General features: G+C 44.1%; 1 protein-coding gene across 7 annotated transcripts in view; it reads right to left on the bottom strand.

Moving 5' to 3' along the window:
• GRIP2 (glutamate receptor interacting protein 2) overlaps positions 1-12,646 on the bottom strand; it is a 256,936-nt gene that overhangs the window by 55,154 nt on the left and 189,136 nt on the right. For all 7 annotated transcript variants that reach the window (XM_033071229.1, XM_033071227.1, XM_033071233.2 and 4 more), the window contains exon 2: positions 3,019-3,099. In XM_033071229.1, coding sequence (XP_032927120.1) covers positions 3,019-3,099 — 81 coding nt within the window. The remainder of the gene's footprint in view (positions 1-3,018; positions 3,100-12,646) is intronic.

Genomic DNA, 12,646 nt, shown 5'->3' with positions numbered 1-12,646 from the left:
TTTATTTGAAGCTGTAAAACAGAAATGTGTCCTGGTAGACCCACATCAGTGTTTGCATGCAGGCCTGGCAGGCAGGACCAGGGAAGACAAGGCAGAGGAATAAGGGCTTATGAGAGAATAAAAGCTTAGTGTTTCAAGGTGCTGGAGGCAGTAGAAAAATTTAAAACCAGGGTGATGGGAGCTCAGCAATGGTCCAGGGAGACCCCCTCAGGAACTATGTCTGATATACAGCTGGGAGGGCATTAACAGAGCTGTCAGGCATTCACAGTTACACAGGAGGAGGATGCTCCTGCATCCAGCTCCAGATGTGAACCTGCAGTAGCTGCCTGCATGGACCAAGCAGGATGGATCTTAAAATACTGTCATGAGACCTCAATGTAGTGGCGAGACACAGAACACAATGTGGAGAGGGGTGAGATCCTGCCATCACCAGGGGACAGAGAGGGAGGCATCACCTTCATTCATTCACAGCAGTTTGCTCACCCATCTGCACCTAGTGCAAGTCAAACTCCCTACTGCCATCTCATCTACAGCTGGAACTGAAGATATGAATCCCTTTGACACTGAGACTTGCCCAAATTTCACTGCCTGCCACCAGACACAGGTCCAGGTCTCAGGGATGCCCACCCCACACCTGCTGCACCAGTACTGCATCTCTGGGTGCTGCAGGCAGTGCACATTTCACCTTTTTTAGTCCAAGACAGTACTCCTGTCGGTCCAGCACTTATATATAAGCCCAACCTGGTATCAGTTTTGATTTCATCACAGATCATGTCTGGGTTTTTCTAAAACAGGGTTTCTAAATTATTCCAGCTTTTGGATTTGGCATGGAAAGGGCAGTGAGTGAACAGGAGAGTCAGCCTTGGCCTAAAGAAAAGACCAAGGGCTCCAAAGTCTTAGCAAAAGGTAGCTCTGCAGTTCTGCACACAACAGACCTCACACTCTGCCCAGAGGGGGACGAGCCCTGGGGCAAACAGAACAGTGTCCACACCTTGTCAGAGCCTATTCTCAGAAGCTTTTGAAAAATTTGTTTATAGCATTATCCATCCACCTCCACTATCTCAGTGTACTGAAATCTTCCGTGATTTTACAGGAGGAAACCATCATCCTCACACAGGGTGCCTTTCTCCAAGGCTGGGCAGGAGAAGGTGGTGAGGGGAACTGGCAGCACAGAACAAACAGCAGTCCCAAAGATGTGGACAAAAACCCCGTGTTGCAAATGGCCCAGGTGCTTGTCAGCACAGTAAACCTCACCAGGCTGAAATCTGTTTGGAGAGGGAACATTTGAAACCTCTTGCACACTGACTTCCAAAGCAAGGCAGGGCCCCTTAAGGAGCATACTGACACAGAAGATCCACACTGATGCAGGGCCTCCTCCACCCATCCAAAACACGGGCTCATTTGGCACTGTGGTGCCTCATCACCAGCACTTTGCTCCTGTTCAAAGCCACTAGGACACCAAAAACTGCAGCTCACTTAGGGTCCTGCCATGCACTACCTGTTTTGCAAAGCATTTCCAAGAATAATCTGTGCACTTGATTAATGTGAGTAGGGAACCTCTTTGCAATCTAACTCCAGACTGGCAGGGGTTTAGGCACTGCTGGGCACCCATTTAATGCAGCACTGGCAGATCCTTGTAAAAATGTCAGGTCCATAATACTTCTGCTCTTTAAACTGAATTTTGATCCCTTGCCAACTGCAGTAAGTTAATTTTCAATTCACCAACCCGGGAGCCCAGGGGCTGCCAGAAACTTGGAGGGGCTCTCCACCGTGCTGGAAAGAACAACATCCAGCACCATCCTGCAAATTTCCTCTCAACTACAGACATGACTGATCAACACAGATGGTGCCACAAGGGGAGATTATTAGCTTTTCAACAGGGTTTAATTTTGATCTTTGGTAAGTGTTTAAAATGAGAACTCCCAGAGTGCAATTACCCATTGTTATGGGTTCAAGGAGAAATCACTGCCATGAAAAAGGCAAGTCCCTGAGATAAACCAATCAAGGTCAGTAAGAAGGAATTTTGACCCATGCCTTTATAAATCTACTGCTGCTGTCATAGACCCACACAGTGTAAAAGTGAGCTGGTTAAGGAGGATCTGTTCCTTCAAGACCTGTCTTTAAGCACCATATATGAGCAGTCTTGGATTTCTTTTACTGGCATATATGATTGGATTTTGCATCCCACAGCAGGAAGAGCACACCTGAATTTTTCCCTCCCCACTGAGATGCCTTGAGCTGGAGTTGTTGGATGCACTGGCTCTTGTGAGCCCCTCCCCATCAGGGAGGGATGCTAATGTGATGCAGAATACCTTCTGCAAGAAGTGCTGAATGATGAAGCAATAGCAAAAGGGCCCCACTTCCTCCCCATTACCTAGAACGCACTAAACCAACCCTGTGACTGGGTCATTGGCAGTCAGAAGTTAAAATCAAGCCCCTGGCTTTCCTAGGAAGGAGATGAGTTGTCCAAGGCAGCCCATCCAGACCTGCTGGAGTGCTGCTGGCACATGAAGCCCAGGACCAACAGAAGAAAATGAACTACCACTTCTCCACCTCCTCTTCAGCCCCCGGGGTGTTTCTGCATGGGAAGGTTTGTCTCACACAAAAGATTGCTGTGACTGACTAAATATCAAAACAAACTTAGTCAGATGTGGGAAATTCGTAGCTTGCCAGACACTGCCAGTCTCCCTCCCTGCCTGACGAGCTCAGTTATGGCAGCGTTTCTTCCCTCTCTCCTTTGCTGCTGTTTCTTCTTTGTGAGTGTCAGTCCAGTGCAAGAATAAGTCCTTTTCCAGCTCCCTGTAACTACTGTCAACAGTTCCACATGTGACAGAGATTGTACCAGCACCACACCACCCCTGAGACCAGTTACCACCATCCATTTCTGTCCTCCAGCCAAAGCCTTGCTGATAGATGCACCAAAATTAGTGTTTTGAGGGATTTTACCCATGTTAGGGGTATGCAGGTAAAGTGTAATGGATGCCCCAATGTTTTGGAGCAGGAGCTGATCCCCTTTACCTGGAATGCTTTGCCTCCTGGAGACCAGGGCTGCGTCCATCCCACCAGAGTCCTTGCTCCCCTTGGAGTAAGGGCCATCATCTGTGAGAAGAGCAAACAGAAGCTGAAATTAGTACCAAAAGCCACAAGCAACTGAATCAGAGCACTTTGAGGAGTTGTTCTCCTAACACCAAAATTGGAATCACATCTGTATCACAGACTGCAGACAAGGAAAACATTACCAGCCCTAGCTTTGCACTGTGCCATGTGGGCTCTCACCTTGAGAGGGAAACAAGAAGGCAGTAACATTATCTGATTTATTCTTGTTGGAGCTAATCTGCTAGGAGAGAACAAAATTCCCTTACTTCTGTAATTATGTGGAACAGCTGAGGACAGAGAAAGCTGGGGCATTAGTCTCACAAGTTTCAAGCCTGTCATTATGCTTGTGAAGAAACCATCTTTGGAAATGCAGTTATACATCAAGACACTAACAGGGCACTAAATCACTATACTTGAGTGAAATTGCCTATTCTTATAGATTCCATTATTTCAGAGTCACATTTTTCTGCTGCTGTTCCAGCCTCTGTACAATATAGAGATCACCTTCTTTTAAGTGATTAAAAGAAAAAAAAAATCAGAGTGAAGAGAAAATAGCATTATACACTGTAAATACACTGTCCAGCATAAGCTGAGATTTAAAGCTTCTAAATATCTCTGTATTCTCCTATTGGAAAACTGCTACATAATTATCACAGAGCTTGTCTGCAGAGAAGGCAGCATGCTTCTACATATCTCATTTTCATCCATCTAAAGTGTCTATTTTTGTGGCATTTCCTAAAAGCTGGCACTTTTCCAATCAATAATTTCCAGTAACCACGTAGTACCAAATAACTCCCATTCTCAGTCATCACATTCTTGAATTTTTCAGGAGCTGCAAAGGTTGAGAAATTGTACATGACAGTATAAATATAGGTTACTGAAACCTTATCCATTTATTCCTGTCCACAGCCCTTAAGGAAGTTACATTTAAGTTACAAAGAAGTTTTTGTCCCACTCCATCAAAAGTGAACAAAAAATTTTAGTTCAACTTCATTCAAGCCAAGAGTCTGTGCAGAGAGGACTCAATCCCAATGTTCAGTTTGCTGGCAGCCTGCTTTCCCCATAAATAGGAAAAAGATGGTGGAAATCTTAGTCTCTCTCACCAGGAGTTTTCCTAATATACTGGTTTACCTGCAATCTGTCATCTGATCCCTGGCAGAACTGCAGAGTCAGATATCAGGGATGGTTTGGGAGTATAAAGGAAGGTGGCAATTCTCAGGGGAGCAGCAGGACACTGCTGATCCAACCTCTCCCTGCCCACATTCCCAACAGCTACAACCACCCTTTATTTCTTTCCCAAATGCAGCAGCACATCGGAAGAGGAACCCTAAAGCTCAGGAAAACCAGCACAAGGTTTTTCTTTTTCAACACTGGAGGCAATTGTGCAAAAGGCACCTGCACCATAGCCTGGGCCACCCAGGGCTGGAGTTTCTGGCTGGCACTGGATCATCAGTGCCACAGACCACTGTGGATGGCGAGGACCACCCCAGCATGCAGCTGCCTGTCCCTGAGAGCTCTGCTGCCAGCTCTGCCCAGCGCTCTGCTGGGGATGGCATCCCTGGGAAACCACGCAAGATGGTTCAAAGCCAGCTCCATAATCTGCTGGCAAACTGAAGCAGAGAACCATCTGTTCCATACAAACACACCGCCCCGGAGCAGGCAGCCACCAGCACCCTTCTGTGCTTCACTTCCCCATCACAACCCGATCAGTGGTGATGGGAAACCCCAACTCACTGCTGGTTGCCCTCCCTACCCCAACAGCTGTTGGCAAACATGCCTTGGCTTCCCTTTGAGAAGAAACCAGGCTCCCTGTGCATTAACAACAGCTTCCAGCAGCAGCCACGTGGCCAAGAGCAGTGACCTGAGCTACAGGACCTGCTGGCAATCAGCAACACCCTCACCTGACCCGTCCCACTGCCCCTGACAGTCAGCAAACAGCACCACAGCTCTCCTTCTCCTATTGCTCCTCCCTTCCAAACTCAGTTGATTATGTGAAAAGTGTTTGGGATTTTCCCCTCATTATCTGGCTAAACTGTTTGAACAGGAAGGGAGGCTGCCTGCTGAAATGGGAGCTGGCATTTGCTTGCAGGAGCATCCCCAGCGTGTGCACAGCTCTTTGTTCATCTGCAGCCGATTTCCTGCTCTGCCCCTCAAGCTGGTAATAGTGGAGACACTTTTTATGAACTTTTCTGGGGTTTTGTGCAAGAGGTTATAGCGTTTTCTTTAAAAATGGAACTCCTTCTTTTTGTGCTCTCAGTTATTTCTTCTGCCTAGCATGGCACCAGTTTGGAGGCGAGGCTGGTAACAACCCTGATTGCTCCATTGGCCAAAGCTGCAGCATGAACCCAAGCACTAAAAAAATCCATTAACCTTTCTCCTTAAAATTGGGAAAATAACTCTTTTTTAATCCCATGCAGGTTCCTATTGCAAGCAATCCATGCTGGAGCTATTAGAGTTGTATTTATCTAGCTTTTTCTCTCACACCAAGAGGGCCAGAAATCTTCCAAAAATGATTGTGCAATTGATGGTTTTCAAGCAGCAACGGTAATACTGGCTCTAGACCTTTCAGAAAAGCTCGGCAAGTACATAAGACCCTCAATAAAACTGAGATTGCAACACTTTCCATATATTGATCCCATGGGAATCTGTGGCAACATACAAAGTTCCTGTAAGTGTTTGACAATAGTTTCTACTATTTACATAACACCAGAGAGCTCCTGAGTCCCTGCACCTTCACCAGAGCTTTGAGCTCTCCTCCCCTGCAGAAACAGTGCAGAACAGTGACACACATCAGTGTACTGTGTACAGTGGAGTAAATAAGAGATAATCCCCATCTCATTCCTTCAAAAACAAACTGGACAGATGAGGGAGCAGGAAAAATCTGCATGCTGTAGCTGGGGGCAGGAATAAAGGAAGGTCAGGGCAGACTCCACTATCCCTGCAAGCACAGGCACCAGGATCTCCTGACATCAGTTAGCTGCCAGCCAAACTGTTAAAATGGGGGAAAGAGGCTTCCTTGGAAAAAGCACTGATTTAGGAGTTCATTATCCTTGCCTGTGGGGGCTGAAAGGAAGGTTTGGGGTTTTTTTTTCATTTAGAAGAGCTATTAGTCTCTGTTATTAGCAGAGATCACCTCTTAATGAAAATGAGCATTGGCTAAATCAGATTCTGTGACAATTAGGCTGCTGTCTGCAAGTTGTTCAGATTCCTGGATCGCTTTAAGACAGTTCCTGCAGAGAAAGTGCATTAATCTTATGGGAAGACCAAGAGGTAAAACCTTCCATTTGTTTAATGGAAAAAAGACAGTTGGAGACAGCTATTTTGCTACAGGGTAATTGCATTCCTTGTTTAGAGAAATGAATACCAAATCAGCTTTAAGAACCAAAAGCTGTTCATGCTAAGGAAGAATGGTTTTTGGGTTTGGTTTTTTGGGGGTTTTTTTTGCTAGAGTAAAAGCATGGGGCTGGAAGCAGAAATCCAAATGACTAAAACTAATTGTGATTTGATCCATTTTGAGGAGAGTTATTTCTGTAAGTCAAGGGAGGCATTTATCTGTAGTCAGGCAAAGAGCAGCTGGGGGTACATGAACATGGGTCAGGCAGCTCTTGATGATTCAAACTGTGGCTCTGGGAGCAAACCTCCAATGCCTGGGATTTTAAAGATCTCTGAGTGCCTGAAGATGCAGACATGTACTTCAAAAACAGACTACAATCATCTAGCTGCATCTTTAGGCATCTCATTACCTTTAAAAAGTTGATGCATTTCCAGAAGCAGGGGAGGGGAAAGTAATATATCTGTGCACACCCATTCTAAATCTCAAATTGGTTTTTAGCTCCCACATGACACAGCCCCCACTGCAGCCTGGCTGGGGCTGGACCAGTTACACAATCCTTTCACTCTGCCCAGGCTGGCACTCCACATGGCACACCCAGGGGCATCTCATGCACCAGGGATGGATTTGGGCTCGATTGCAAGGCTGTACCCAAGTGCTCCTCCAGCACAACTGCCCAGGGCAGTTTGGGATTTCAGCCCCACTGCAGGTTGGGGACAGCGGTGTCGGTGTCAGCTCTGCACCACAGCAGCACAGCAGTGAGCTCCCATCTCCAAAGCACTTAGCCTTTAACGTGGGAGACAAGGAGATCCAGAGAGCCCAGGACAGGAAAACTAAAAGCCCACTGAATACTGTTACAAATGGACGGTGTGATTGCCTGAAACTACTTAATTCCCAGGTTCTGCAGAGCAAGAGCTCCTCCCGCGTGTCTGCTCCAGACAAGGGGCTGTTTGCATGATCCCATCTTCCCCAAGCCTTCCTCAGCAGGTGGATTGAATTTTCTTCTCCCCATCTAAATCCACAGCTCCTCAGGCCCTCGGAAAATCTGTACATGAGTTCACTATAACCAGTACAGCTGATCAGTTCTTTTCCCATCCCTAAAAATATAGTGCTTTGGCTCTGTATCATTAAACTGAAAGAAAATAAATAAATAGAACCCCAAGAAACAGATGAAATATATCTATCAGTGATCTCTAGACTGCTTTTCATAGAATACTGCAAAAGTTGAGCTAAAGGATAATCCTGCTCTACATTAAACTAATCCCAGCATATAGCAACATATACACTAAATCCATAGACGAGACAGTCCATGCTCCTGTGCTTAAAACAAGAAAACATAAAGTCACTTTTGCTTTAGGATTCTGCACAATTTCATTTTCATCACACTGATTTTAGCCTGATGCATTAAAAAAAAAAAAAAAAACCCAAAAAAAAAAACCAACACCAACCAAACCCCCAAGCCCCAACCCAGCCCTGAAAGGGCCCACCCAGTGTTTCCTCACTTTTTATTGTCCAGAAGGTGGGGTGGGCTTTTGGAAGAATGCCAGTGAAAAACCCAGTGCCCACCACAGCTCTACCCCTTCCTCAGCCCAGGGCACCTTCCATGTGACTCTCCCACAGCACTATTCCAAAGTCAGGCAGCACTTTGAAATGCTTTGCCTTTCCTTTGCACCAGGAAGATTTAAAAAATTCCCCTTAACCAGTGGGCTCAGGCTGCAACAGACCAAGTCTTTTAGGGAGCAGCTACTCCCTAATTTCATAAATACATGTATCAACAAATCTGGTAAAAATCACAAAGGTTGCCTTTTGTGAAGAAGAGCCTCTTATTTATCCCTTTACTGGATCAAATCCCCTCCCAGCTCATACCCAGGAGATACCCAGAGACAAATGAGAAGTTGGGGAAGTTTCCTCTTAACTTATCACAAATTTCTGAGTGAACAGCCCAGGAAAATAGCCATGCTGTACAAGAACCACCCTTGCTGGAAACAAGACTCTTGCCTCAAAAACAAGAAGCTTTATCCCATTTTCCCAGACAATTATGGAGGAAAAATTGTTATCAGCCTGCTGGCAGTCCATGTGCCAGCCCTACTGCAAACAGTGCTGTGTTCCCAGCCCTGGCCAGGGACCGTGCTCCATCAACTGCAGCTTCTTGTGCCACCACAGGTTGTGGCAGCTCTTCCATCCACTTGTGTAGTTGTTGCTCCTGGTTTCTGAGCCAGGAAGAACTTGTTCAAACTTCCATGGTATTTTAAGAGGAAGTTGTACTTCTTAATTTCTTGTCCTTAATAGACACAGCATGGAATTCTTCTCCCCACTCCCTCCACGTCTCTCCTTCTTTTCTTCTGTATTCATTCACCTACCAACCCTTCTCAGGCATGTACAATTTCATAACACCTGCTGCTGTATTCACAGGAATCAGTTCTAGGAAAATACAATAACCTATTGTTCAACAGAAAATCCGTGCTTTGTTCTTCTGGATTTTTTTCTTTTTAATAAGAAACCAAAATTACTTTTAAAGGAACAATTTGTTTCAAGCAATTATTTCCAACTGAAATGCTGTAGATAATTATTTGCATAGCAGTGGTCTTTGTGGGACAAAGATATGAGCCAGAACATGTCTCTGTTACCAAGCAGGTTGGCTTCCAAGGGATACAAGAGCATATTTCTTACCCTCTGCAAGACTGTAGCAGATAACACTGATGGAAGATTCCTGCTTCACATGAAGATGTGAGAAGGGTTTCTGCATTTAGTAAACAAGTTTTGTGTGCACAAAACCCACTTAAGTTGGCTCTGCAGAAAAGATAGGCTTTGGTAAGGTTTAACTCACATCAACTTTCACAGGATATTAAACACCTCTCAAGGACTGATCCAAGTCCCATCTGATAAGAATGAATGTTGGACTCAGCTTGCAGTGCCAACATCTGGTACTCCTCATGTTTTCATTAAATACAATGCATTCCAGGAGAGAGGGGAAAAAAATAAATAAATAAATCAGGGGGAAAGAAAGGAAAAAACCCACAATTTAAGAATCTACAATCAACCTGCCCACACACATGTCTTTTATATACCACAGCCCCTGCCACAATGCATTGTTGGTTCTCATCATGACTCTGGAAGCCAACACAGAGTCACTTTATCTAATCAGCATATCCGAGTGACTCTAATGGAAGTAGTTCTTAATTTCCACTCAAGCTGTACTGAGAGATGGAAGAATAAACACTTGGAAAAGTGATTAAATTTTTGTATTAATAGCAGCTTCTTTTTTTGTCTCTCTTGGTTTTGTATGAAAATTAAATTCACATGCTGTTCACCTACTGTCCTCCACACCTATGAAACTCAGTGGCCAATATCCATCAATCAGAAGGGGAGAGAAAAGAGTGGAGTCTGAAATAGGTATATAGTCTTGCAACTTAGGGTAAAAATGTGTTTTGAGTAGAAAAGACTCAAGTTATTGCTCCCAGAAAAGCAAAGAGCTGTTGTGCAAACCAGCTCTAGACCAACTTCCCCATTCATTTTACTCTGCATGGTAGGGAAGAGACCTATCCATGGATAGTGGATGCAGAACTGCTGGAAATTAAGCATTCCTTTGGTCTTCTGTTCACAAGGGAGCTTATGTTGTTCTTGTGAAGCAGCCTGTGATTTCCTTTCTTCCATTTAAAACTATCAGGGATTACTCTTTCCTGATTCCACTGAGGATATGATTTTGTGCATTAAGTTAGGCTTGTTAAGAACTGCTTGAGGGATTTCACAGGCTGGATCTTCAGCACAAATAGCTTTTCCCAAACAAAACCCAAGAATTTTCACTTTTATCCATCTCTTCCAAACAATCCTCTAACAACATCCACACCACGAAGGTCCCTCTTCACTCACTGAGTCCTCACCAGTTCACTTTTCTTAAGCAGTCCTCAGCAAGGCTTGCATTTCTAGTGTTAAAAACTACAAAGACAAATGGAGAGAGACTTCCCTTCCTGCAATCCTTCTCATCCTCCCAGGCATTTTCAGACAGCTTAATCAGTTGGTATTTGTAGATGACCCAGTGGCAGAGGAACCCCTGCAGTGCCTCACTCCCTTTGCACACACTCACACAGAACATTCACAGTAATTCTGTGCACGAGAGACAAGAACAGTGCAGAAACCAACTCCATGAGATTATTATTTCTCAATGGTTCTAGTGCCTGAAATGATGTAATTAAAGTTACATTTTCCAGTCAATCTGGCAATTTCTCTTATTAAGCAGCATAGAGTGTACTGGGGAGAGTCCAACACTAAGCTAGAAAGATGAAATATTGCTGATATACTGATTGTGTTATCTGAAGAAACTAACTTTCAAGAGTACAAATTAAAGAGGAATAAGATACATTTTCAGACTGATCTTTCATGAAAGTTATCCAAGTTAGCAATTGTAATGTGGTGAGAAATGACCAATAAAGTCTAACATCATTCCCCAGGAAGAATGCCCCACTAGATACAGCTGGATTTATTAATCTAAGCAGCAGGCAGCAGTAAATCCTAGCTGGCAAGGGAATCAATTCTCCCTATTAACTCCATGTAAGCTTCCAAACTCTTTCTTAAATATGGAGGTGGATAAGAAATGCAGCCTGCTGAATCCAAACCCTGAGGACTTACCTTTTTTCAAGCACCAAATGCCGTGCTAAGTGACTGTGGAGTAAAGTCAAATTAAAAAACATAGCTCTATTGTGGGTTTTCAATCAAACGAAATTAAATGCTGTCAGTTCATTAGACTTTAGCACTCAAATCACTGGTGCCAACTAAGTCTAGAGGCCACTATTACTTACTTGTTTAAAAACCCTGGAGTTAGTAAAAAAAGAAACCTGGCTTTGTTTTAATGAAAATCATCATGAATGTTTTCACTGCCCAGGGATTCCAACTAAGACAGTCTATCAAAAGGCTACGCCCTAGCAGGCAAAAGTTTTTATTTTTTGATAAATCAATATCAATATTTTAACTATAAATAGTTGAAGCCAAAAACATTATCAATGTCTACATTAAAAGGTATTTCATGTTGGTGGTTTGTTGAGGTTTTTACTGTCTTATCTAATGCTGGGGTTGGACTGACAGAGGTCCAGGGAGGAGATGGGAAGACAGGACTCGATCCATGGGCAGTGCCGAGAGCTGGGCACCCTCATGCACAGCCTGAGTGGGAACATGAAGCACAAATCAGCAGCTTGGGGCTGACAGAACAGGGAGAAATCAGGACTTCATACTTCTGAAATGGAGATCAATTTGCTGCAGTGATAGTGATAGCAAATTCTTGCACCCATCTTGCTTTTTAAAACTCCCTTTTGATCCCTATTATGATTGCTTTAAAAACGGAGCTTGTTGTCTTTCATCCTCCAAGATCTTACAAAAGAACTGTTAAATCAAGAGGCTGTTAACTTTGCAGGGAGCAAAGGAGTTTTAGAAGTACAAGGTAGCTGTTCTGAAGAGAAGGGAGAAGGCAATCTGGTTTGGTGTGAGAGCTGGCAGGAGAGCACAGAACTCTGCAGTGCAGAGGTAGAGAGCCAGAATGTGAGACAGAAAGCTGTAGATGCATCCTAGATGTTGGAACACGTGCATGTCCCCCCTTTCCATTGAGTGCAAAGAATTAACCACCTGGACATTGTGTCACAGAATGTCTTCTCGTGGTGGATGGACATCTTTCTCAGAAGCACTTGGCACCCCTTAGGCAAGTCAGAGGATGGTTCACAGGAACCAAGCTCTTTGAGCTGTATTATGCATGGAGTGAGACTAGATGTTGAATGGCTCAGTCACAACTCAGTCTTACCAAAAAAACCCCAAAACTAAACAGGTGAAGGTGCCATTTGGGACTAAATTTGCTGAAAAGAAATATCACAGTTCAGTGAAAGAGTAATTTTTGCCCATAATAACTGTTTTCTGCCGTTTTGACCAGCTCAAAGCTTGAGATCCCACCTCAAATGAAGCAGAAGGATCAATATTACTGCAGCAGAGACAAAAAGCAATGACTGACAGGACTCCCTGAGCTACCTTTTTCTGGTGAAAAGATGCTTAATTTCAAACAGAGAAAAACTGAAATACCCACTTCCAAATATATGCCTAGATAGGAAGCAAAAAAGTAGAGTATGAGTTCTGAAATAGAAGCAGGAGTAATAAAAACTATCTTTGTATATCCTTGAATTTGTAAACTAGGAGCTTGAGACAACAGTTTTTAATTCTGGGCTTTGCTACAGACAGATATCT

The sequence above is a fragment of the Catharus ustulatus genome, chromosome 13 (assembly GCF_009819885.2).
Source record: "Catharus ustulatus isolate bCatUst1 chromosome 13, bCatUst1.pri.v2, whole genome shotgun sequence".
NCBI lineage: Eukaryota > Metazoa > Chordata > Aves > Passeriformes > Turdidae > Catharus > Catharus ustulatus.
Note: the sequence above shows the minus strand (reverse complement) of the source record. Positions and strands in the feature narration are given on the sequence as shown.